This window comes from Cygnus olor, chromosome 25, assembly GCF_009769625.2.
Source record: "Cygnus olor isolate bCygOlo1 chromosome 25, bCygOlo1.pri.v2, whole genome shotgun sequence".
Taxonomy (NCBI): Eukaryota; Metazoa; Chordata; class Aves; order Anseriformes; family Anatidae; genus Cygnus; species Cygnus olor.
The window spans coordinates 4,643,212-4,667,395 of NC_049193.1; the positions used below are offsets into that span (position 1 = coordinate 4,643,212).

The following is a 24,184-nucleotide window of genomic DNA, read 5'->3' on the forward strand; positions in this document are numbered from 1 at the left end:
ATGAAAAACAGCATCACAGGAAGGCAACATACAGCCCATATCATTAGGTGGGATGTTTTGCATGCACGAGTAGCTTGTCAGAAAGTAGTCCCTGCTTCAAGGGATGCCTCTGGACATAGGGCAGCTAAGGCGCACTATAAAAGCCAGCCCATCTCCGTGCTCTCTCATCCACTTCTCTGGCCTTCTTCTCCTTGGGAACAAGGTGAGTGTGAAGCCCCTCCTTGTCCCCCTCATTCTCCAAAAGCAGGACTCAGTTCCATGGACCTCTCAGCTGCCATCAGCTGTGTTCCATGCCAAATGTTGGGGCTGCTGGTTGTGGGAGAGTCAAGGGGTAGAAGGTTTGTCATGGAGGAAGGCTGGGCCTTTAGTATGATGGCTCCTGGGCTGGAGCCTAGAGCCAGGCTCTGGTGGCTCTTTTTGGGCTCTGGCAGGATGAGGCCAAGAAGCCCTCACACATCCCTGCACAGCCTCCAGCTCACAGCACTGCCTGTGCCTTGGTTCCCTCGGGGTGTGGTGACAGCCTGTACCTCATGCATGCCCGTGTTCTCCTTCCTCCCTGCCCTCTCTCCCAGGTGCAGGTCCTGCCCCCAGACATGTCCTGCTACGACCAGTGCCGGCCATGCCAGCCCTGCGGCCCGACCCCGCTGGCCAGCAGCTGCAATGAGCCCTGCGTCAGGCAGTGCCAGAACTCCACCATTGTCATCCAGCCCTCTCCTGTGGTGGTGACCCTGCCCGGCCCCATCCTCAGCTCCTTCCCGCAGAACACTGCTGTGGGATCCTCCACCTCCGCCGCCGTTGGCAGCATCCTCAGCTGTGACGGAGTCCCCATCAACTCCGGGTGCTGTGACCTCTCCTGTATTACCAGCCGCTACTGTGGCAGCAGGTGCCGCCCCTGCTAAAGATGCCAGACAGTGCCCCAGACCAGGACCTCAGGAACTCAGAACATGCTGCTGGACAAAAATGAATGGAAGAACAGACCTCGTGCTGTTGTTCTAAGAGGACCTGACCATCTCTGGCTTGTCCTGTAAAGACAGACAGGAAGGGGCCAGCCTGGATTCTATGACTACATGGCCGATGTATACCTATCCTGTTTTCCACACACTCTTTTTCTTTCTTTTCTTTGTTGCCCTCTGCTTTCCGTGAGGCCCCCAGAAACCAGCCTGGAGTGACCTGCTACCCCTCTCCCCTTATGGGCCAGGTCGATTGATGCCCTGTTGCAAGTCTGCCATTGGAAAAGCCGAACAGATTTTTTTTGTCTGCTCCTGCTGTGCTATGATCTCGGGGCCTCCTCTTGGAGTCAACTCATTTCCCTCCTGACACTTGATAAACATTTGCAGCAACCCTGAGTGTGTCCCTGTGTGGTCTTTTCCTCTGCATACAGATGGCCAAGGGAGAAAACCATTCCTTAGTGGGAACAGGCTGGGGGCACTGCCCCATTCCCCTAGGCACTGGAGGGTGGTACATACTGCAGCAATTCATCTTTCAGGCACTGTCTGTTGAAACTGAGGAAGACATGCCTAGTTCTTCCACAGCCAATGGATACCAGTCCTTGACTTGTGACGTCTCCGCCTAGACAAGTGCTGTTGACATTGGAGGCCCCAGCTCTTGGGGAAGAGTGTTCCTCTTGCTTTGGGTGGAGCTGTGCTGGGGATGGAGTCTCAGATAAAGATGATCCCAAAGGACTGCAGAAACTGGGAATGGTTAATTGTCTTGGGGATGGCCCTCTGTCTCTACTCCACTTTCACCTTTCCTCCACCACCTGATCATGGGCATCATGTCTGCGCATGGAGAGCAGGTAGAGCTTCCCTGTGCATTCGTATCACCCTTCAGCACAGCATCTGGCATGGCCCAGCTGTTGCCAAGATGCGTAGGGCTGAGGGGATCCCCAAGTTCGTACTGCTACCAGTCACATCAGGCCACACACTGGAGCCCCCAGTCCCTGTGAACCCAACTCCTTTTTTATGAAGGCAGGCCCAGGACAGGGACTGATGCCCAAACACGCCCTCATGGCTGCTCGGTCTTGCTTTCTTTTCCCCAAGCATGGATCAGCTTTCATCAGGCCCTGGAACTCAGAGGCCCCGTAGGTGGCACAGCCCCACCATGCTCCAGAAAAGACATTCTGTGGGTGTAGATATCCAGGTGAGTGAAAGACAAGGGAACAGGGAAAGTGTTCAGATACAGTCAAGGATCTTGCTCAGCATTATAGCCCCACAGGCCAAGCTCAGAAGAGGCCCAGCACCAGAGCAGAAACGGACAATGGTGTTCCTGGTACCCCCGTGCTCCGAAGGAGAGCAGGAAGCAGAGTTTCTTTCTCATGACTGAGGTGTAATGCAATGCCTCGTGCGTGGCAATCGGAGAGCAACATTGTGAAGATGAGAAACTCAGTGATACCCTGGAGAAGGGGAAAAAATGTCTATGCCAGGCAGCTGGAAACACAAATGGTTCACCTGATGACATGGAAAGTCTCCAGTCTCCAGTGTTTGGGGAGCAATGGTGGTGGAGTACAAGTTCTCCAAGAAGGTGAGCGGGCTGAGGAAAAAGTGCATTGGGCTACTCGGGGGCTGGTCACTCCCCACAGTGACAAAGGGGGGCCATTCCCCATAGCCTTCAGAGAGATGAGGAGAAGGTAATGACAAAGAGGATGATGTGCCAGCCGGGATGGTCTGTTAAGCTCAGAAGAATGAATTCAGTCCCAAAGGTCCTGTTCTCCTTTGCCATGGCTCTAAGGTTTCAGAAGGGGATGATGTCAGACTGAGGTTTCATGTTGCAATAAGAGCAGCAGAAAACGTCAACAAAAAGCCTCATCCTTGCCTCTCATGGCCTCTCTTGATCTCTCATTTTCCCTCCATCTGCCCTCCCTCCCTCACACTCTACTTCCATACAGACAGCCATACAAACAGCTCGATTCTTCTCCAGGCATCCATCCACCCACTCTTCACTTCATGACCCTCCTGGAAGTGAGCTACAAATTACGGTCTTTCATTAGAAATATTAGCGTTTTATTTTTATTTTTTATTTCATCTTTGAAAAGAAATATTGTTTTTTTTTCATTGCTAGTGAAAGATTTCTTCACGTCCCACGGGGCTGTATCATGTACAGAAATTTTCTGCGTAAAAGAAGCTCCCAACCCATAAAAATTCCAGCCAGACAACAGAAATACTGCTATACACTATCATCAGTATCAACCCAGTGATTTTTTTTTCAATCAAAGTGAAGAGAAATTAAGCTTCAGAATGTTGCAAAAGAAACAAAAAATAAATGAAATTTTAGAAGTATTTTTATTCTCTACATTTCCCAGTTCAGCTTTTTCTGAACAGGTTCACGGAATGCTCAGAAGGAGATGATGAGAAAGAAGTTTTAAATGTTTTCCTTGATGGAACATTTTTATTCCAATATTAATTGCATCATTCCTATTCTCAACCTGGAATTTAACAGCTGTTAGATCAGCTCCAGCCATATTCCCAGACAAGAAGAGGAGAGAAGGCATTGTTCCTGCAGAGGTGTTCAATGTGTCCAGAGAATCCTTGGGGCAATGATCCCGGGGGTAGATCAGACCCCTGCTGAGACAAGGCTGAGCCTGGTGCTGCCTTCCCCGAGAGCACAGAGGAAAGAGGGCCCATGGCTGCCCCCTGCTGGGAGCTGCCTGGGCCAAGCTTTTCTTTCTCCGGGTTGCTTTGCAAGCAGACAAAAGAGTTTCCTCAAGTCTGAGGACATCAAAACACCACATTGAGCATGCTTTGTGAGACAGAGGAAGCTTCATCAGCACAGCCTCGTTTCTCCTGCCAGGTCTCGGCATTTGCAGCCTGCAGAACACCCAGCTTGTTCCAGACATGCAATGCCCCACTGCCGCAGGAGCTGGTCATTATGACACTGCTCCCTGTGCAGGGGCTGAGGATGATCACACATGCCTCCAGCTCCCCTGAGGAGACGTCAACGAACTCAGTGGGCTGTAAGTCTTCATTTATCTCTTGCTCTGATTGCTTACTGTGATGAACATGGAGAGCTCTTGGGCCTTTGGCACTAAGGGCTGCTCTATTTGTTCTGTCCCTTAGGCACAGGCTTTGGACATGAACTGGCTGAAGGTCTGGAGAAAACCTGGTGGCTGAGATGCAAATCCATTTTATTGACTGACTCACTGAAGAGAGAGAAGAACCCTGCAAATCTCTGTCAGGACTACTTCTAGGGGTCTCTGGGCTGGGCTGACCAGGGCTCGAAGCAAGCTGCTTTATCATGGGCTGGCAGGAATTTACTCATGCTGGGGCTGAGGGGCTGAGAGCCAGCCCCCAAGGGAGTCTTATTTCCCAGCAGGCTCTGCCCTATTCTGGCAGACCGCGAAGGGAGGAAAGTGGAGCCCTGCGGTCCAGGTCAGCCAGTCGAGGTCAGCCCTCTCTGCACAGCCACAGACACCAGCCCATTTGAGAAAGGGGATCTCGCTGTCAGATCTTGGAGTGAACAGGGGAAGCAGTGCAGCCAGGAGAGAGCTGAGGGCCCCATCCCAGAGCTCTGCCTTGCACAGACACATCCCCTCCCCATCCGGGGTTGTTGCTCAGCCAGGGCAGCTCCCTGCACCAGGGTGTCACTCACAGCACAGAGGTACAAGGCGCTGTCAGAGAGCTCAACTTCCTTCAGCCGCAGAACACTGTGTTTCCCGTCAGTGTTCAGCTCCGTGGTGAAACGGTCCTTCTGCTTGGTGCCCTTTCCTGCTTGATAAGAAATCAGCTGAGGGGCTTGTCCCTTCTTCTGCAGGTACCAGAGCAACGCATCAACTGTGGAACTCTGGTATGTGCAATTGGTCTGGAAGGTGTTTCCCTGCTCCACAGTGACTTGTCCTTCTTGCTGGGTGACGGACACCTGTCCCATGGTTTCTGGAAGAAAGAGAAGGTCAGCAGCTCTGTGGGGAAATCTCCAGGCAGCCAAAGAGGAGTGAATTCAGACCTGTGGGAGATAAGTCTCCCTGTCCTTTACTGGGCTGAAAGGTCCTGAGGCCTGGCCACAGCAAGGTGGTTTGGGGGCAGAGCTCAGAGCTCCCTGGCCAGAGCTGACCCTGTGAGAGCTGTGCTGTGTGCCTGCTCCTCCTGCCTGCTCTCCTTCTGCCCAGAGGACCAGGGCACAGCCTGTCATGCCTGGCTTTGTGTGCTGGGTCCAGCATCCCCCAGCAGGTTGAGGCGCCCATGCAGCTACTGGGAAAAGGTTCAACCTGCTTCCTCATCCCTGTCATCTCAGGGGCCTCTAAGTCCCACCAATATAAACAATGCTGAGGTGAGTGGTGGCAGGAGGGAGCCCTGGCTGTGCAGACAAGCAGGAGGACATTGGAGACCATGGCAGGAACACATCAGGCAGAAGACAGACTGGACACCCTGGTAATGTCCATAGGAGGAGAGCTTTAATGTCCCTGTATCCACTTGGACACAATCCGGCTTTTTCTATAGGAAAGGGAGAAATGAGGGACTGTAGAAACCGATGAAATCTTCTCTGGTGACAGTAGGTGGACCAGAAGAGAGAGGCAGAAAAGAGATGGAATGAAAGGGCGAGAGAAGCAGGAGACGCGCTTCAGGTCTCTCCTCTCTGTGTTTTCTTCTTATTTTGAAGAGTAACAGCATCTTGAAGGAACCAGTCCAAGAGCCAGAAACGGGAGGCAACATTTAACAACATTTTCCCTGTGATTCAAGAGTTGGTCCCCACATAAACATGGTAAGGCTGATGAGGACTTCCTGGGGAAAGAAGATTTATGTCTTGATTAAAAGCCAGCACTTACCCAGCAGTTGCCCCAGGAAGGCAGTGAGGACGAGATACCCGCGGTGCATTCTGAGACCGACCCTCCTGTTTGCTGCGGGAGAGAGAGTCAGAAAAGCACCTTCCAGCCCCGAAAGAACAGAGCTGCCGGAAATGACTCCGCTGGGGGAACAAGGGGAGATTCAGTGACGAGAAATGTTCTGGTCTGACTGTGCCCAAAATGCTCCCTGGGGTTTCTCCCTCCTCTAGCAGGAGCAACCATTGAGGATTGTCACAGTCAGGGGTCCTGGGAACTCTGGGGGCCACATCATGGGAAGGGGCTGCTCTCGTCTCCTCTCCCAGAGGGGTCCTCACCTCCCCAGCTACAACTGCCTTCTCTTCTGCACACGCACTGCTTGGCCATGGCTGATGTCAGGGCAGTCTTCCCCACTGAGCTTGTTCTTTTTACCCTGGGGTCCTCTGCTCCATGAGGATGTTCCTAGTTCCTGCGTGAGGAGAAGACACCTCGATTTCTCTCCCACATCCCCAGAAAGAAGGGAGGAACCATGCTACGCAGCAGCCCAGGGTTTCTGGCTGTGTCCTGTTCTGGTGGGATAACGTAGCTTTTGCAAGAGGAACGGGGCTCCAGCGGGGTGTGGGATGCCACAAGCCCAGAGGGGACAAGGACCACCTGTTCCATAGGGTAAAGGGTGAGGAGTTAGCAGAGAAAATGATTTGGGTTCAGTGGGTCACATGCACTCACACTGATTGGCGACAGCGGGCACCCACCCACGGACACATCCCTGGCAGTCTCTGCTTCCCTGATGCTCGGGCCCCCTCTATCACCACCCCTAACACCTTGACTGGCTTGGCAGCACCTGGCTAGTTGTGTTGTCTTCCCCCATACCTCCCTCAGCACACCTCAAACGTGGAGCTTTCAGACACCCAAAGGAATGACACTCCAAGCCCTGCAGACCCCAACTGTTCCTTTCATACCACCCAGGCAGTGTGAACTTTCTCCCTCTCTCCAAAAAAATTTACCACACGAAGCAGTGAATCCACTTCACTGCCTGTGGTGGCCCGATACAGAAGGAGATTGTTCATGGAGAAGTTTGGGATCACCTGAGGTGCCACAGAGCTCTGCTGTGCTGCCCAGCGCTGTGCTGTCCACATCCTTTGGCACATGGTAGTGAGCATGTGGTGAGTCTGTAGGAGTGAAGCAACGTGTTGTTTGATGAACAGAGTTGTCCATTTCTAAGAAGAATTACACAAAATCCCAGAAAATCTCCAAAGATAACAATGCCAGTGAATCTCAGCAGGAGCAGGATCTGCAGCGTGTGCCTTGCCCTGACAAGTGGTCTGTCTTATGTTCCTTTGGTGAACTCCACCACAACCACTCTCTCACTCCCCCTGCTCAGAAGAAGGGGAGAAGAAAGAAACTGATATAAGGGAAAAGTAAGAGAGAAAAATAAGCAAGGGCCGCATAGAAGCACAGAGAGAAAAGAAAATTATTCTCTACTTCCCCTCAAAAAGTGATGTTTGGCCATCTCCTGGGAAGCAGGGCCTCAATACTCATAGCGGTCATTTGGGAGGACAGATGTCTTCATAATGAGAGCTCCCCGCTTTCCTTCCCCTTTCCCAACTTTAATTGCTGAGTGTGACATCACATGGCATGGAGTATCCCCTTGGTTGGTTTAGGTCAGCTGCCCTGGCAGTCTCCTCCCTCCTCTTGCACATCGCCCCACTTCCTGACTCTATGGGGCTTGGAGAGAATCTCGATTCTGTGCCAGCACTGCTCCATTATTGCCCAAACATTGGTGTGATGGCAGTGGAGTTCTAGCTCCAAGTGCAGAGCACAGCACTCTAGGGGCTGCTGTGGGGAACGTTAATTCTGTCCCAGGCAGTCCCAGTACAGCTCCATAACTCAGGGTTCCCAGCATCAGAAAAAAACTTTGCCTATGCTATTCCCTTTTTCTTTCTTGTGTTACCTCCAACTAATGGTATTTTAATCAGTACTGGAAGGCCACACTTGCTGCCATCCATCTACATTCACAATCCACCCTCAAGAAAAGCAATTAAAGTCACAATTTCTAGTTCGAATTTTTCATGTTCCAGACTGTGGACATTGCCCTGTGTTCTTTTACTTGTTCAAGAAGAGTTCGGCTCCATTTGGCTCTTGAATATATCACCTAGCAACGCAATATGAATAGACAGCTGAAAAACAAAGATTACGAGTATTCTAGTGTGAATTCACTGTGTACTATCCTAATTACAAGAGGAAAAATCACGCCCCTGTGCTGGGAGACCCCGGCCCAACAAGGGACCCTTCCTCTCTGAGGATGCGCAGAATGATTCTGTCATGGCAGCACTGTGCTAATCATGTAACCATTCTGAGGGGTGGGGATTGTACAAACATGCAAATGTATCGAGAAGGGGTTTTATGAAAGCTGAACGGAAAGTCTTAAGGGCTGTTAGGTTTGTGGGAAACCACCAGGTACCCAGACTTGCACTATTCTGAAATAAACAATCTCTTGACCTTGTGTGTGGATTGGCTCATAGTACACCGGGTAACAAATCTGGACTTTTTACCCGGTTGTGTCTCCTCCCACCTTCATCTGCACCTCCAGCCTCCTTGGTGGAGGGTAGTGTGAGAAGCTGAAAAGTCTTCGACTTCGTCTGAGTACTGTTCTGCAACAGCCAAAACATATGTGGTTATGCTAACCACACTGCCAGGCATCAGGAGCAGGGGCTGCCACTCACACCTGGCTCACCACAAGCCCCACGTGTCCTTGCTGGGCAGGCTCAGCTCAGAGCTCCATGCAAACTGTGATGAGAGGGAGCTGCTCCTCACAGCACCTGCACCTTCCTGTATAAAGCTGCATGCTGCAGGCACCAGTGTGGGCTCAGTGCACACAGGTAGACAGCGCTGTCCTGGAGCTTGGCATCTTGCACGTGGAGAAGCACCTGGGAGTTCTCCATGGAGAGCACAGAGGAGATCCTCCCAGAATGCACATGAGGCTTGAATTTGCTCACCTGCAGCAAGAACTGAGGGGACTGGGTCAGGCGCTGCTGATACCAGAAGATGTAGGGAAGAGAGCTGCTGGTGGAGAAATTGCAGTGCAGAGTAGCGTTGTGTCCCACCTGGATGGCAGTTTCTTGTGCAAACTGCAGCACAGAGTCCTGTGCATGACCTGCAAAGACAGAACAGCATTTCAGCACTGCTTGAAGGTCTATCTGTTCTCCTCTTCTCTCTCCTGTGTCTCTCATTTCACCAACTTGCTCATTGTCTCCTCTCTCCATCTCCCTTTTCACGGGTTGTAAAATGCTGAGCTAAGTACACATGCACTCTTCTTTCTGCAGGTGCTGTTTAATTCCCATACCCAAGTCTGTCAGCTTACCGACTTCTTAGCAGTACCTCACCAGGCTTTGAGTCCATACATACCTATCAACAATGCATGTAAGAATGCTAGGCATCTGCAAAGGAAACGTGCAGATGCTCATTCGTCCCTGTACACTCGTTGCCCCTGACATCTTTCAGACCGTCTCCTGTACTGATCTTCAGCCCCTGCTCTCCCTACAGAAAGCACTTGCAGTTCTTCCAGGGAGGCAGGACTCCAATTTCCCCCCTCCAGAAATGAGGGGATGCCATCTTGTCCCTGGCTTGCCCTCCTGAATGTCACATCTCACCAAAGTCTGACAGTGCCATCAAGGCTGCCAGGAAAAGCAGGACCATGTCACGCTCTCGCCTTCACAGGGTGCCCATGGAGTGCCTGGAAAGAGGGAGCTCAAGCTTGCGAGTTCACTTCTGCCTCTGCCAGCTCAAAGCAGCCTCTGAACCTCAGCACAGAGGGTGGAGCAAAGCTCTCCCCCTGCTGCTCCTTGGGGCACACCTCTGCCACAGCAAGGCTCTCAAGAGAGGGATGGACCAGTGGTTAAAGCAGTCAGAAAGGAATCCAGCCAATCTTTGCTGTGCCCCAGGTTCCCCATTGCCAGTCACAGGTTTTCCAGCACCGTGAGCTTCACACTTGTGCCGTTAGCTCACAGCTGCAGGCCTGTGAAGGCTGGGACATTTCACTTGGTCAGCAGTAAGGCAAAAGGACACCAACATGGCCACTGCGTGCTTCCCTCTTTTTGCCCCTTCTGGCAGGTGGGCAGCCCCAGCAAGGGGCAAGTGTCCCCAGTGGCCTCCCCCTGCCATCCTGAACCCGGCCAGACACAGAGGCCTGCACCCAGCTCTGCTGTCAGTGGAGATGGGATTGCCTCCCCCCCTCCACCCAACCCCCAAGTAGAGCCACACTCTCCCTCTGGCAGGGAAGGACGCCCCACCACAGCCCTCTGCTCAGCAGTCAGCACCTCTGCACACACACACAGGAGTGAATCCTGCTCCAAGGGCAGACCTTCAACAGCGCTGACTAGTGCAGCAAACTCCTCAACGACTCAGTCCCTTGGCAAGATCCAAGGTTCCAAAAGGTGTCACTAGAGGCAGTGTCCAGCACAGACATTTGTTGCATTGCCAGGACGTCATCTCAGCGCCAGAGGTGCTGCATTTGGGCTTGGGACAAAGCCTGTACAACAAGCTCCTGAAACGTGACCACTGCAGAAAACGGAGGAAACCCAACGTGGCTGTTCCGATGCTCCCTCGGGCCCGTGCTGTTTAACTCCAGGCCCTGCAAGGGGACTTCCAAGCACCGGCAGCGCCCCCACGTGGCTCCGGCTGTGGCTGTGCCCCCGCCTCGCCCCCGCCCCACCTGCCCGGCCCCACGCACTGCGGGGCACCCCCTGACCCCCCCAGCTCCGCAGGCCCTTGGCTGCCTCTGCTGCAAGGGCGCGCTGCTGGCTCATGTGTGGCTGGGTGCCTCCTGCACCCAAAACCCTTTCCTGAGGCTCTGCTTCCTCGGCAGCCAGCCCCCACCCCGCATTACTCTGGGGGTGCTTCCTGCCCAAGAGGAAAATCCTTTTCTTTGCTCCTTTGCACCATCCTGAGGCTCTGGTCAGCCCCCTTCTCCAGCCTTCCTGCATTCTCCGAAGCCCCCTTGTCACCTACGCTGTCACCACCTGTGTGCCCCGGTTGGGGACCATGCACAAACTGGCCAAGGGTGCCCTCCTTCCTGACTGCTCGTGGCCTTAATGAAAGCATTCAGCAGGACTGGATGTCTCTGGCATTGCCAGCTGCTACTCAGGCAGAACGTGCCGTCCATGCCAAAGCTGTTGGTCAGGGCCTCTGGGAAGGGCTCCCAGGAACTATGAACGTAGTGTGTGATGGTCAGCCATGCTGAAGCACTCCAGATGCTGAGCATTCCTCTGGCGCAAGGGGGGGATCAGTTTACTCTTGGCACTGTGTGATCCCTTTGCTGTGAAATCCCACACGTGGAGGAGCGACAGCTGCCCCTTTGCCTTCAGGAGAACCAGCGTGACATGGGCTGGATGGGAATCTGTCCCCTCTGCGATGCATTTCTGAGACAATGCTGGCAGGCCTTTATAGACAGGTGTGAGGAGATGGGCCTGGCTCCAGCACTGACTCCCAGGAGGACCTGGCAGTGTCCAGGGGTGGAAATCCCTCACTGACAGGCACTAGCAGGAGCCTCACAGCAGTCTGCTTCTCCTATACATCCCAAGGTGGTCAATGGACAGCCACGCTGAGGCACTCCTAACACTGTTACCCTGAATTAAACCAAGGACCCAAACTGTCCTGATACGGTCCTTGTTGGGGCCTGAAGTTGGCAGTACCAGAGGGTGATTGTTGCAGCGTGAGGAAAAGGAGGGCTCAGGAGAAAGGAGCTGTGTTTCAGTGCCTCTTCCCTGGACACGCCTCTGCCAGGCTGGTGCCATCTCCGTTCAGCTGTACCCAGGCTCCAGACCCTTCCAGCAGAACTGAAGTGCCTTGGAGGGGCCGGGCTGGCGGGGCCCCCCCCGGGGCTGCGGGGCGACGTGGTCCCGGCGGGCGGAGCGGCATCGCCCCCTGGGGGCTGTGCCCCTGCCTCGCCCCCGCCACACACGCCCGGCACCGCCCGCCACGGTTCCTGCCCGGCCGCAGCCCCGGCTCCTCTCCCCGTGGCTCTCAGGGCGCAGTAATACACCGCCGCGTCCCGAAGCCGGGGCTGGGCGAGCCACAGGGCGCTGGACCGGCGCTCTGCTGCCACCGATAGCCGCCCTGCTAGGTCCGTCACATCTTGGGACCCACTATAAGCCCTCACGACGAATGCGGGGCCTCGGCCCGGGAGATGACGGTACCAATAGATGTAGTCGTTTGACTGGATGTTGGGGTGTGAGCAGGTGATGTTGATGCCGGTGCCATCCCTGGTCTCTGCCCACGGCTCCTGCTGCACCTGGGCTCTCCCTGCAGCCACTGCCAAGAAGACAAGAAGGAGAAAACTCAGAAAAGGGCTTTTCTGCTACTGAAAATGTCATGAGGGGGGGAGAGGGGAGTCGAAAACGGTTGACAGCTGATGGGAGCATTTTCTCAGACGAAAGCACACAAAGGCATTTCTCTGGGAATGGTTATTTGGGGACCAGGTCGGAGCAGGGCTGTTTGGAAGGAGGGTCCGAGCCGAGCCAGGAGGAGAAGGGAAGCAGGCAGGAATGAGTGGGGGTGTGCCGAAAGGAGAGGAGGAAGGCAGGGAGCAAGGCAAGGTGGGAGGGAACGGCCGGCTGAGCTCGCTGGAGGCAGACGGGATGGCTGCAGAGGGAGGACAGAGGGGAGCGAGGTCCGTAAGAAGCCGGCGGGCCAGCAGCGAGGGCGGCCCCGGCCCCCCGCAGCCCCCGTCTCGTCCCCGCCGCCGGCAGCCCCGCGCACCCAGGAGCACCGCGGCCAGCCCCGCCAGCCCTGCGGCCCGGCCCTGCCGCATCCCGCCGCTCCGCCGCCCGCGCCGCGCTGCCCCCGCCAGCCCCGGCCCTGCTCCGCCCGTGGCGCCTCCTCCTCGCCGCCGCCGCCCGGCGCCGCCAGCTCCGCCCCGGGGCCGCTCGAGGGCTGGCCCGGGCTGCGAGTGCTGGGCGCCTGTGGGCGGGCAGGGCTTGGGCTGCTGCCAGCGGGGCTCTGCCCATCCTGCAGCCCAGCCCGGGACGGGGAGGCGTGTGGGGAAAGGCTGAGGCAGCTCCTTTGGCACGGACAAGGAGAGGGGAGGGGAAAGGAGTGGGAGGGGGAGAGGGAATGGAGAAAGCAGCTGCCCGTCTGCAGCGTCCCCAGCAAGAGGGGCAGGTGAAGGGCAGCAGCCCTGGGTGGACTAGGCCTGGTCGTGTGTTGATGAGAAGCACTGGTTCCCCAGCTGTGGCTGGCACTGCCAGCAGCTCGAATGGTATCGAAGCTGAGCACATATCTGGGAGACACACAGACAAGGTCCAGCACACCCCGTTTGAGGACTATACACCCAGGCCAGTACGCCCAGCAGCTGCTTTTGGAGACCCAAAACACTCCTGCCGCAGTTGCCTGGAGGCAGAGACCCCCTTTCCCTGCTCCAGGAGCTGCACAGAGACCCCCTGGCTCCAGCAGCTGACAGCACAGGCCAGGGGTGGCCTCACCCCCAGTCTGACTCCAGCACCTGGTGCCACATCCACTCCTGCTGCTCCACCAGCAGCTGGCACTTTCTCCTTGCAGCACACATGCACATGGGACAGAGCGAGATTACGCAGAGGTAAGGAAAGATTCCAGAAGAGGACAGGACAGACAACAGTGCTCAGATGCAGGGCCCAGCCACACAAGTGCATGGAGCAGCCCCTTTTACACCCTGCTCTGTCTGCCCTCGTGTGCTCCTCCTGGCTCCCCTTGCCCTGCACATCCCCTCATGGGGTTGTATAGGTCTGTCCTGCACCCATCCCAGCCTGTGTCCTGGCCCACAGCTGTAGGAGATGCAAGGCCCAGGCTGATCTTCCTGGCAGTGGCACCTGTAGTTTCTTGATAGGCCAACAACTGGTGTGAATGGTGAGGTTTGTCTCTTGTCATTGCCTCTGTGTTTGTTTTCTCTGGTCTCGGTCTCTGTATGCTTGTTGAATGCCTCCTCTTTTCTTAGCATCCCAATTGACAAGGTCCCCGATCTTAGAACCTCAGTGGCATAAACATATCCACAGCCCCGTGTACGCCCCCCAAGTGGTGTGACTGCCCACATTTGGTCTCCTCACTGCCTCCCTCGTCATCTGTCAGTCAGGTTTGTATCCCTGTGTGTTGTTTCCAGCTTCCTGCTGTTCTTTCTCTCTGCCGCCCTCGCAAGTGCTGAAGGGCTGCTTCTAGGGTAGGAAACAAGGAGGGAGTAGCTGAAAGGTAAGAAAGAAAATAAGGGCTGCTGTGGAAGCAGTGATGTCAGCTTCCCCAAGACCTCCATTTTCCAGCTGTGAGAAACAGAGAGAACCCAGAGACAGAGAGAGGCAGAGAACACAGCAGAGGAAACAAACAACCAACCTCCCTCTGTTTCTCAGGTTTCCCATGGCTTCCTTTACCTTTTCGGTCCTTAGGCTGTCGATTGGTGCATGGAGCAGGGGCATCACAGCCCTGGAGAAGATGGACACCACTTTGTTGAGGGAGACATTGGGAATGGGTTTTGTTTAGAGGAGGGAACATAGCCCCTGGCATGATACAAGTGCAGCCAAGTGAGAGTTAGCAGACAGTGTCTTGTGTCTCCTCACATGACTACATTCAGAGGGAGACCAGGAGCACCCTGCAGGAGCTCAAGGAGGACAGGAAAACTGGTGGCGCTGTTGGAGTCAAGGAGCACACCAATCCAGAAGCTCTCTGCAGAAGCCAGCTGCATGACAGATAGCAAGTCCCAGAAGAAGCTGTGATTGTGTAGGGCCAGAGCAGGGCAAACGAAGGGTGAGCGCCACTTGTGCCAAGGAGGGGAGCAGGAGCTCAGCCCACAGGCCTCCCACCAGACTGGAGTACTGCAGTGGGTGCTAGATGCACACAGCTTGGTCATAGGCCATGAGTGCGACATCCCAGTTTAGGCCCACTAGTGGAGGAAGAGGAGCCAGAGCACACAGCTGGAAAAGTAAATTGTCCTATCTGCAGAGAAGGCATCTAAAAGCATAAGAGGCATCCTGACCAAGACGTGGCACATGTCAGTGAATGGGAGGTTTCCAAAGATAAACTACACGGAAGGATGCAAGGGCTGGTTGGGCTCCACCATCACAAGTGTATTCCCAGTCTGGATCAAGAGGTAGATGGCTGAGTCCAGAATGAAGAGCAGTAGCTCTCAGCTCTCAGACAAACCCAGCAGCAACAAAAGAAACCACTCTGCAGACCTTCCCCTCACCCCTGTGGGAAGATACCAGGGGCAGGAGGAAGGAGGAGATGGAGTTGCTGCTCAGGATTCATGGTCTTCCACCACTTGATATCTTCTGGAGGAAAAACACAGCAGGGCCTCAGCAAGCCAGGATGTTCCTTCAGAGACAGGAGAAAGTCAGATCAGAACCCTGGAGTTCAGGAGAGCAGTATTTGTTTGTTTGCTGTGTGCACACGTACCTGTCTGTGTGTGCCCAAATATACTTCAGTATGCATCCAGGAGTGTCTGTGAGTGCACCCATGAGTTCATGCATCTTTCTACATGAGCAGCAGTGTGCATGAGTGCTGTTCCCTCCACCCGCTTTTGATGTCATGAATGATATCGGTATGTGATCAAGGGTCACAGTGGGAATTAACAGAAACAGTGATCTGTTAACAGCATCCCTCCAAGGCTGAGATGTGGTGACTGTGCATGTTGCCCCATGCTTCCTGAGCAGTCCGAATGAGAGGTCATCTGAGAAACCCTCCAGAGGATCACAGGCTGCACCTCCAGCACGCACGTAGTCCAACCCTGTTTTCAGAGCAGGTCTCATCAGATCAGGTTGCTCAGGATCAAGTCCAGGCAAAGTATTCCAAGGATGGAGCTCCCATAGCATCTCTTTGGCAATCTGCTCCAGGACTTGACCGCCTTCAGGGTAAATAGGACCCATGTTCCTCTGGTTCAATGCCACTTCTGCCCAAGGTTTCAGCCCCTGCATGACTCAGCTCCAGGCCCATGAGCCACAGAAGTATGCGTGGCATTGGTTTCCCTATGGGGACCTCTGTCCCACCCCAGACACCACTGACACCGCACCGGCAGCAGATCTACGTAGGGCTGGGCCTGCTCAAAGAGGGCAGGATTTCTCAGCCTGTCTCCCTGTACATAAAGCTAACACCATCCTTTTGAACTCTCTAGCCATGGGGAGTGCAGCTGTGTCCTGGTCTGGACAGGCAGGGAGGGGTGACTGCCACCATGCTCTTACACTCTGAATCTTGTGTTACAGAATTGAAGTAAGGATCCAAACTGTTGTGGGCCCATCCTTGTTGGGGACTGAAATTGGCAGTGAACTTCCTAGGGTTGGGAGGCAGTGGGCTACAGATACAGAAGGTCGCATCTCAGCATGTGTGCTGTGGGCACTTTGGGCTGGGTTTGTTCTGTGATTGTTCAGCTGTTCTCAGGTTCCTTCTTGCCCTGGCTGCTCTCTGGAGCTCATGGACAGAGCAGTGGAGAATGCCCTGTGGTGACCATCCCATTTTCTTGTGAGGGGGGCCACACAGTTCTCACAGACACACACCTGCTCATGCACACCTGCGTGGAATCATGCAAGACTGCACCCACAGACACTTGCACCAGTCCAGCACACAGGCTGTCATAGTTTCACACTGATGGCCAACTAAACTCCACCGCACAGCTCTCTCACACCCCCTGCTGAAAGGAAGCTGTGGGGAGAGAATGTGATTTAAGCTAAAGGGCTTAGAAGTTGACATAGGGATAACATAATTAAAGGAAAAAAAAAGAAAACAAAAAGAAGGAAAGAAGAAGAAAAGAAGGAAGAAGAAGAAAAAAAAATGAGCAAAGGCCATTTGGAAACAAATTGAGAAAAATTTATTCTCCACTTCCCATCAGCAAGTAATGTTTGTCCATGTGTTTGGAAGCACAGACTCAATATGCCCACCCCTGGTTTTCCTTCCCCTTTCACATCTTTACTGCTGAGTGTTCGAGTACAGAAAATCCCTTTGGTTGGTTTAGGTCAGCTGCCCTGGTGATGTCCCCTCCCCACCTCTTGCCCACCCCCTACCTCCTGGCTTTGGGGGGCTTGGAGAGAGTCCTGATGCTGTGCCAGCACTGCTCCACTATACCCCAACGTTGGTGTGATGGCAATGCTGTTCTAGCTCCAAGCGCAGAGCACATCACTCTAGGGGCTGCTGTGGGGAACGTTAACTGTGTCCCAGGCAGCCCCAGTACAGGCAAGTGCCCACAAGAGAGGAACATGTGCATGAATGTGACACAGTGTGCAGCAAAGATTCTGGACAGCATTTAGGCAACGTACATGGTTTGATGTGGTAGAGAGGGGAGGTGGACTGGGAGCCTTGCAGAAGGCACTGGAGCCAGGGCTCTTGACAAGACAACGTCAGCTTTCTTGGGCCTTGCACTTGAAGCCTGAGAATCCCATTTGTTAGCCTGAGTAGCAGTGGTAAGGGAAAGTGCTGGAGTGCCCCTACTGATCACTGGTGGGTGTCATGACAGAAAGAAGCTTGCATCATGTAAGGGGGAGGTGTACGATTTTATTTATTTTTTTTTTAAATAAATGAGAGGCATGAAGTTATGGGAGTGAAGAAGGAATTCTCTATGGACAGGATCTGCACTGTGTGTCTAGGGAAAACCCACCCGGCTCTGTCCGATGCTGGTAAAAGGCAGGGTCACCTGCCCATGAAAGGTTTACTTTCTGTCTACATTCATCTTCTTATTCCTTCTAACTAAAACAGACAACGTCCTGTTGGGCCTTTCTTTTGTGATCCAGAAAGGGCCCTGCACAACCTCTCCCCCCATACAGATATCCGTGGGTCAGAGCAGGAGGAGGCAAAACAGGCCAGCAGGTTTTCCCTGAGGGCAGTGTCAGGAGGGGTAGGGTCACAGGCAGGAGCTGGGTCACCTGTAGCCAAAAGGGCCCCAGAGAGCCCCTAGGGAGTCACCCAAGCTGACCTCATTTGCCTTTCCTGGACTCTTCCAGCACATGAGCTGAGTCTTCTGCCCACACTGACGTGTGTTGCCTGGAAATACTTGGGCCTCCCTACCTGCCACTCAGAAGTTGCCTTCTTTGGGGAAAGGGCATAAAGCAGGAAATGAAAAACAGCATCACAGGAAGGCAACACACATCCCATATCATTAGGTGGGATGTTTTGCATGCACGAGTAGCTTGTCAGAAAGTAGTCCCTGTTTCAAGGGATGCCTCTGGGCATGGGGCAGCTAAGGCGCACTATAAAAGCCAGCCCATCTCCGTGCTCTCTCATCCACTTCTCTGGCCTTCTTCTCCTTCGGAACAAGGTGAGTGTGAAGCCCCTCCTTGTCCCCCTCATTCCCCAAAAGCAGGACTCAGTTCCATGGACCTTTCAGCTGCTATCAGCTGTGTTCCATGCCAAATCTTGGGGCTGCTGGTTGTGGGAGAGTCAAGGGGTAGAAGGTTTGTCATGGAGGAAGACTGGGCCTTTAGTATGATGGCTCCTGGGCTGGAGCCTAGAGCCAGGCTCTGGTGGCTCTTTTTGGGCTCTGGCAGGATGAGGCCAAGAAGCCCTGGCACATCCCTGCACAGCCTCCAGCTCACAGCACTGCCTGTGCCTTGGTTCCCTCGGGGTGTGGTGACAGGCTGTTCCTCATGCATGCCCATGTTCTGCTTCCTCCCTGCCCTCTCTCCCAGGTGCACGTCCTGCCCCCAGACATGTCCTGCTACGACCAGTGCCGGCCATGCCTTCCATGCCAGCCCTGTGGCCCGACCCCGCTGGCCAGCAGCTGCAACGAGCCCTGCGTCAGACAGTGCCAGAACTCCACCATCGTCATTGAGCCCTCTCCTGTGGTGGTGACCCTGCCCGGCCCCATCCTCAGCTCCTTCCCGCAGAACACCGTTGTGGGATCCTCCACCTCCGCTGCCGTTGGCAGCATCCTCAGCTGTGATGGAGTCCCCATCAACTCTGGCTGCTGTGACCTCTCCTGTATTACCAGCCGCTACTGTGGCAGCAGGTGCCGCCCCTGCTAAAGATGCCAGACAGTGCCCCAGACCAGGACCCCAGGAACTCAGAACATGCTGCTGGACAAAAATGAATGGAAGAACAGACCTCGTGCTGTTGTTTTAAGAGGACCTGACCATCTCTGGCTTGTCCTGTAAAGACAGACAGGAAGGGGCCAGCCTGGATTCTATGACAACATGGCCAATGTACACCTATCCTGTTTTCCACACACTCTTTTTCTTTCTTTTCTTTCTTGCCCTCTGCTTTCCGTGAGGCCCCCAGAAACCAGCCTGGAGTGACCTGCTACCCCTCTCCCCTTGTGGGCCAGGTTGATTGATGCCCTGTTGCAAGTCTGCCACTGGAAAAGCTGAACAGATTTTTGTCTGCTCCTGCTGTGCTATGATCTCGGGGCCTCCTCTTGGAGTCACCTCATTTCCCTCCTGACACTTGATAAACATTTGCAGCAACCCTGAGTGTGTCCCTGTGTGGTTTTTTCCTCTGCATACAGATGGCCAAGGGAGAAAACCATTCCTTAGTGGGAATAGGTTGAGGGCACTGCTCCATTCCCCTAGGCACTGGAGGGTGGTACATACTGCAGCAATTCATCTTTCAGGCACTGTCTGTTGAAGCTGAGGAAGACATGCCTAGTTCTTCCACAGCCAATGGATACCAGTCCTTGACTTGTGACGTCTCTGCCTAGACAAGTGCTGTTGACATTGGAGGCCCCAGCTCTTGGGGAAGAGTGTTCCTCTTGCTTTGGGTGGAGCTGTGCTGGGGATGGAGTCTCAGATAAAGATGATCCCAAAGGACTGCAGAAACTGGGAATGGTTAATTGTCTTGGGGATGGCCCTCTGTCTCTACTCCACTTTCACCTTTCCTCCACCACCTGATCATGGGCATCATGTCTGCGCATGGAGAGCAGGTAGAGCTTCCCTGTGCTTCCCTATCACCCTTTAGTACAGCATCTGGCATGGCCCAGCTGTTGCCAAGATGTGTAGGGCTGAGGGAATCCCCAAGTTCGTACTGCTACCAGTCACATCAGGCCACACACTGGAGCCCCCAGTCCCTGTGAACCCAACTCCTTTCTTATGAAGGCAGGCCCAGGACAGGGACTGATGCCCAGACACTCGTGGCTGCTCGGTCTAGCTTTCTTTTCCCCAAGCATGGATCAGCTTTCATCAGGCCCTGGAACTCAGAGGCCCCATAGGTGGCCCCACCATGCTCCAGAAAAGACATTCTGTGGGTGCAGATATCCAGGTGAGTGAAAGACAAGGGAACAGGGATAGGGATAGGGATAGGGAAAGGGAACAGGGAAAGTGTTCAGATACAGTCAAGGATCTTGCTCAGCATTATAGCCCCACAGGCCAAGCTCAGAATAGGCCCAGCACCAGAGCAGAAACGGACAATGGTGTTCCTGGTACCCCCGTGCTCCGAAGGAGAGCAGGAAGCAGAGTTTCTTTCTCATGACTGAGGTGTAATGCAATCCCTTGTGTGTGGTAATCAGAGAGCAACATTGTGAAGATGAGAAACTCAGTGATACCCTGGAGAAGGGGAAAAAATGTCTATGCCAGGCAGCTGGAAACACAAATGGTTCACCTGATGACATGGGAAGTCTCCAGTGTTTGGGGAGCAATGGTGGTGGAGTACAAATTCTCCAAGAAGGTGAGCGGGCTGAGGAAAAAGTGCATTGGGCTACTCGGGGGCTGGTCACTCCCCACAGTGACAAAGGGGGGCCATTCCCCATAGTCTTCAGAGAGATGAGGAGAAGGTAATGACAAAGAGGATGATGTGCCAGCCGGGATGGTCTGTTAAGCTCAGAAGAACGAATTCAGTCCCAAAGGTCCTGTTCTCCTTTGCCATGGCTCTAAGGTTTCAGAAGGGGATGATGTCAGACTGAGGTTTCAGATTGTAATAAGAGCAGCAGAAAACATCAATAAAAAGCCTCATCCTTGCCTCTCATGGCTTCTCTTGATCTCTCATTTTCCCTCCATCTGCCCTCTCTCTCTCACACTCTACTTCCATAGAGACAGCCATACAAACAGCTGTCCATCCTTCTCCAGGCATCCATCCACCCACTCTTCACTTCATGACCCTCCTGGAAGTGAGCTACAAATTACGGTCTTTCATTAGAAATATTAGCGTTTTATTTTTATTTCTTATTTCATCTTTGAAAAGAAATATTAATTTTTTTCATTGCTAGTGAAAGATTTCTTCATGTCCCACGGGGCTGTATCATGTACAGTAATTTTCTGTGTAAAAGAAGCTCCCAACCCATAAAAATTCCAGCCAGACAACAGAAATACTGCTATACACTATCATCAGTATCAACCCAGTGATTTTTTTTCAATCAAAGTGAAGAGAAATTAAGCTTCAGAATGTTGCAAAAGAAACAAAAAATAAATGAAATTTAAGAAGTATTTTTATTCTCTACATTTCCCAGTTCAGCTTTTTCTGAACAGGTTCACGGAAAGCTCAGAAGGAGATGATGAGAAAGAAGTTTTAAATGTTTTCCTTAATGGAACATTTTTATTCCAATATTAATTGCATCATTCCGATTCTCAACCTGGAATTTAACAGCTGTTAGATCAGCTCCAGCCATGTTCCCAGACAAGAACAGGAGGGAAGGCATTGTTCCTGCAGAGGTGTTCAATGTGTCCAGAGAATCCTTGGGGCAATGATCCCGGGGGTAGATCAGACCCCTGCTGAGACAAGGCTGAGCCTGGTGCTGCCTTCCCCGAGAGCACAGAGGAAAGAGGGCCCATGGCTGCCCCCTGCTGGGAGCTGCCTGGGCCAAGCTTTTCTTTCTCCGGGTTGCTTTGCAAGCAGACAAAAGAGTTTCCTCAAGTCTGAGGACATCAAAACACCACATTGAGCATGCTTTGTGAGACAGAGGAAGCTTCATCAGCACAGCCTCGTTTCTCCTGCCAGGTCTCGGCATTTGCAGCCTGCAGAACACCCAGCTTGTCCCAGACATGCAATGCCCCACTGCCGCAGGAGCTGGTCACTATGACACTGCTCCCTGTGCAGGGGCTGGGGATGATCACACATGCCTCCAGCTCCCCTGAGGAGACGTCAACGAACTCAGTGGGCTGTAGGTCTTCATTTATCTCTTGCTCTGATTGCTTACGGTGATGAACATGGAGAGCTCTTGGGCCTTTGGCACTAAGGGCTGCTCTATTTGTTCTGTCCCTTACGCACAGGCTTTGGACATGAACTGGCTGAAGGTCTGGAGAAAACCTGGTGGCTGGGATGCAAATCCAATTTATTGACTGACTCACTGAAGAGAGAGAAGAACCCTGCAAATCTCTGTCAGGACTACTTCTAGGGGTCTCTGGGCTGGGCTGGCCAGGGCTCGAAGCAAGCTGCTTTATCATGGGCTGGCAGGAATTTACTCATGCTGGGGCTGAGGGGCTGAGAGCCAGCCCCCAAGGGAGTCTTATCTCCCAGCAGGCTCTGCCCTATTCTGGCAGACCGGGAAGAGAGGAAAGTGGAGCCCTGCAGTCCAGGTCAGCCAGTCGAGGTCAGCCCTCTCTGCACAGCCACAGACACCAGCCCATTTGAGAAAGGGGATCTCGCTGTCAGATCTTGGAGTGAACAGGGGAAGCAGTGCAGCCAGGAGAGAGCTGAGGGCCCCATCCCAGAGCTCTGCCTTGCACAGACACATCCCCTCCCCATCCGGGGTTGTTGCTCAGCCAGGGCAGCTCCCTGCACCAGGGTGTCACTCACAGCACAGAGGTACAAGGCGCTGTCAGAGAGCTCAACTTCCTTCAGCCGCAGAACACTGTGTTTCCCGTCAGTGTTCAGCTCCGTGGTGAAACGGTCCTTCTGCTTGGTGCCCTTTCCTGCTTGATAAGAAATCAGCTGAGGGGCTTGTCCCTTCTTCTGCTGGTACCAGAGCAACGCATCAACTGTGGAACTCTGGTATGTGCAATTGGTCTGGAAGGTGTTTCCCTGCTCCACGGTGACTTGTCCTTCTTGCTGGGTGACGGACACCTGTCCCATGGTTTCTGGAAGAAAGAGAAGGTCAGCAGCTCTGTGGGGAAATCTCCAGGCAGCCAAAGAGGAGTGAATTCAGACCTGTGGGAGATAAGTCTCCCTGTCCTTTACTGGGCTGAAAGGTCCTGAGGCCTGGCCACAGCAAGGTGGTTTGGGGGCAGAGCTCAGAGCTCCCTGGCCAGAGCTGACCCTGTGAGAGCTGTGCTGTGTGCCTGCTCCTCCTGCCTGCTCTCCTTCTGCCCAGAGGACCAGGGCACAGCCTGTCATGCCTGGCTTTGTGTGCTGGGTCCAGCATCCCCCAGCAGGTTGAGGCGCCCATGCAGCTACTGGGAAAAGGTTCAACCTGCTTCCTCATCCCTGTCATCTCAGGGGCCTCTAAGTCCCACCAATATAACAAGGCTGAGGTGAGTGGTGGCAGGAGGGAGCCCTGGCTGTGCAGACAAGCAGGAGGACATTGGAGGCCATGGCAGGAACACATCAGGCAGAAGACAGACTGGACACCCTGGTAATGTCCATGGGAGGAGAGCTTTAATGTCCCTGTATCCACCTGGACACAATCTGGCTTTTTCTATAGGAAAGGGAGAAATGAGGGACTGCAGAGACCAATGACATCTTCTCTGGTGACAGTAGGTGGACCAGAAGAGAGAGGCAGAAAAGAGATGGAATGAAAGGACGAGAGAAGCAGGAGACGCGCTTCAGGTCTCTCCTCTCTGTGTTTTCTTCTCATTTTGAAGAATAACAGCATCTTGAAGGAACCAGTCCAAGAACCAGAAATGGGAGCCAACATTTACCAACATTTTCCCTGTGATTCAAGAGTTGGTCCCCACATAAACCTGGTAAGGCTGATGAGGCTTCCTGGGGAAAGAAGATTTATGTCTTGATTAAAAGCCAGCACTTACCCAGCAGTTGCCCCAGGAAGGCAGTGAGGACGAGATACCCGCGGTGCATGCTGAGACCGACCCTCCTGTTTGCTGCGGGAGAGAGAGTCAGAAAAGCACCTCCCAGCCCCGAGAGAAGAGAACTGCCGGAAATGACTCTGCTGGGGGAACAAGGGGAGATTCAGTGACGAGAAATGTTACTGAGAGAGAAAAATAAGCAAGGGCCGCATGGAAGCACAGAGAGAAAAGAAAATTATTCACTACTTCCCCTCAAAAAGTGATGTTTGGCCCTCTCCTGGGAAGCAGGGCCTCAATACTCATAGCGGTCATTTGGGAGGACAGATGTCTTCATAATGAGAGCTCCCCGCTTTCCTTCCCCTTTCCCAACTTTAATTGCTGAGTGTGACATCACATGGTATGGAATATCCCCTTGGTTGGTTTAGGTCAGCTGCCCTGGCGATGTCTCCTCCCTCCTCTTGCCCACCCTCCACTTCCTGGCTTTGAAGGGGTTGGAGAAAGTGTCTTGATGCTGTGCCAGCACTGCTCCATAATTGCCCAAACATTGGTGTGATGGCAGTGGAGTTCTAGCTCCAAGTGCAGAGCACAGCACTCTAGGGGCTGCTGTGGG

At 53.6% G+C, this 24,184-nt stretch overlaps 3 protein-coding genes and 3 gene segments (V, D, J or C); 2 read left to right on the forward strand and 4 right to left on the reverse strand.

Annotated features, from left to right (window-relative positions):
- The first annotated feature begins 58 nt into the window (after window positions 1–58).
- Window positions 59–1,245, forward strand: LOC121059516 (feather keratin Cos2-3-like). The gene is made up of 2 exons (XM_040536403.1): window positions 59–202; window positions 573–1,245. Exons 1-2 carry the CDS (start codon window positions 104–106, stop codon window positions 897–899), a joined length of 426 nt encoding a protein of 141 aa, XP_040392337.1. The 5' UTR covers window positions 59–103; the 3' UTR covers window positions 900–1,245.
- Window positions 1,246–4,365: 3,120 nt separating this feature from the next.
- Window positions 4,366–5,804, reverse strand: LOC121059463. The segment is given in 2 exon segments: window positions 4,366–4,865; window positions 5,756–5,804. Coding segments are annotated over 2 exon segments (549 nt in total).
- A 2,625-nt stretch (window positions 5,805–8,429) lies between these two features.
- On the reverse strand, window positions 8,430–9,478 carry LOC121059532. The segment is given in 2 exon segments: window positions 8,430–8,903; window positions 9,400–9,478. Coding segments are annotated over 2 exon segments (390 nt in total).
- A 1,656-nt stretch (window positions 9,479–11,134) lies between these two features.
- On the reverse strand, window positions 11,135–12,557 carry LOC121059494. The gene is made up of 2 exons (XM_040536388.1): window positions 12,506–12,557; window positions 11,135–12,058 (listed from the first exon to the last, which is right to left on the reverse strand). Exons 1-2 carry the CDS (start codon window positions 12,555–12,557, stop codon window positions 11,379–11,381), a joined length of 732 nt encoding a protein of 243 aa, XP_040392322.1. The 3' UTR covers window positions 11,135–11,378.
- Window positions 12,558–18,381: 5,824 nt separating this feature from the next.
- LOC121059538 (feather keratin Cos1-1/Cos1-3/Cos2-1) lies at window positions 18,382–19,150 on the forward strand. The gene has a single exon (XM_040536412.1). It carries the CDS (start codon window positions 18,397–18,399, stop codon window positions 18,709–18,711), a length of 315 nt encoding a protein of 104 aa, XP_040392346.1. The 5' UTR covers window positions 18,382–18,396; the 3' UTR covers window positions 18,712–19,150.
- A 3,039-nt stretch (window positions 19,151–22,189) lies between these two features.
- On the reverse strand, window positions 22,190–23,693 carry LOC121059464. The segment is given in 2 exon segments: window positions 22,190–22,689; window positions 23,578–23,693. Coding segments are annotated over 2 exon segments (549 nt in total).
- Window positions 23,694–24,184: the final 491 nt, after the last annotated feature.

Coding starts and splice junctions, on each gene's coding strand:
- LOC121059516 (XM_040536403.1), top strand. CDS start 104: ATGCCTCTGGACATAGGGCAGCTAAGGCGCACTATAAAAGCCAGCCCA. Junction 203..572: donor TTCTTCTCCTTGGGAACAAG/GTGAGTGTGAAG, acceptor CCTCTCTCCCAG/GTGCAGGTCCTGCCCCCAGA.
- LOC121059494 (XM_040536388.1), bottom strand. CDS start 12,557: ATGCGGCAGGGCCGGGCCGCAGGGCTGGCGGGGCTGGCCGCGGTGCTC. Junction 12,059..12,505: donor GCTGGCCGCGGTGCTCCTGG/GTGCGCGGGGCT, acceptor TCTTCTTGGCAG/TGGCTGCAGGGAGAGCCCAG.
- LOC121059538 (XM_040536412.1), top strand. CDS start 18,397: ATGTCCTGCTACGACCAGTGCCGGCCATGCCTTCCATGCCAGCCCTGT.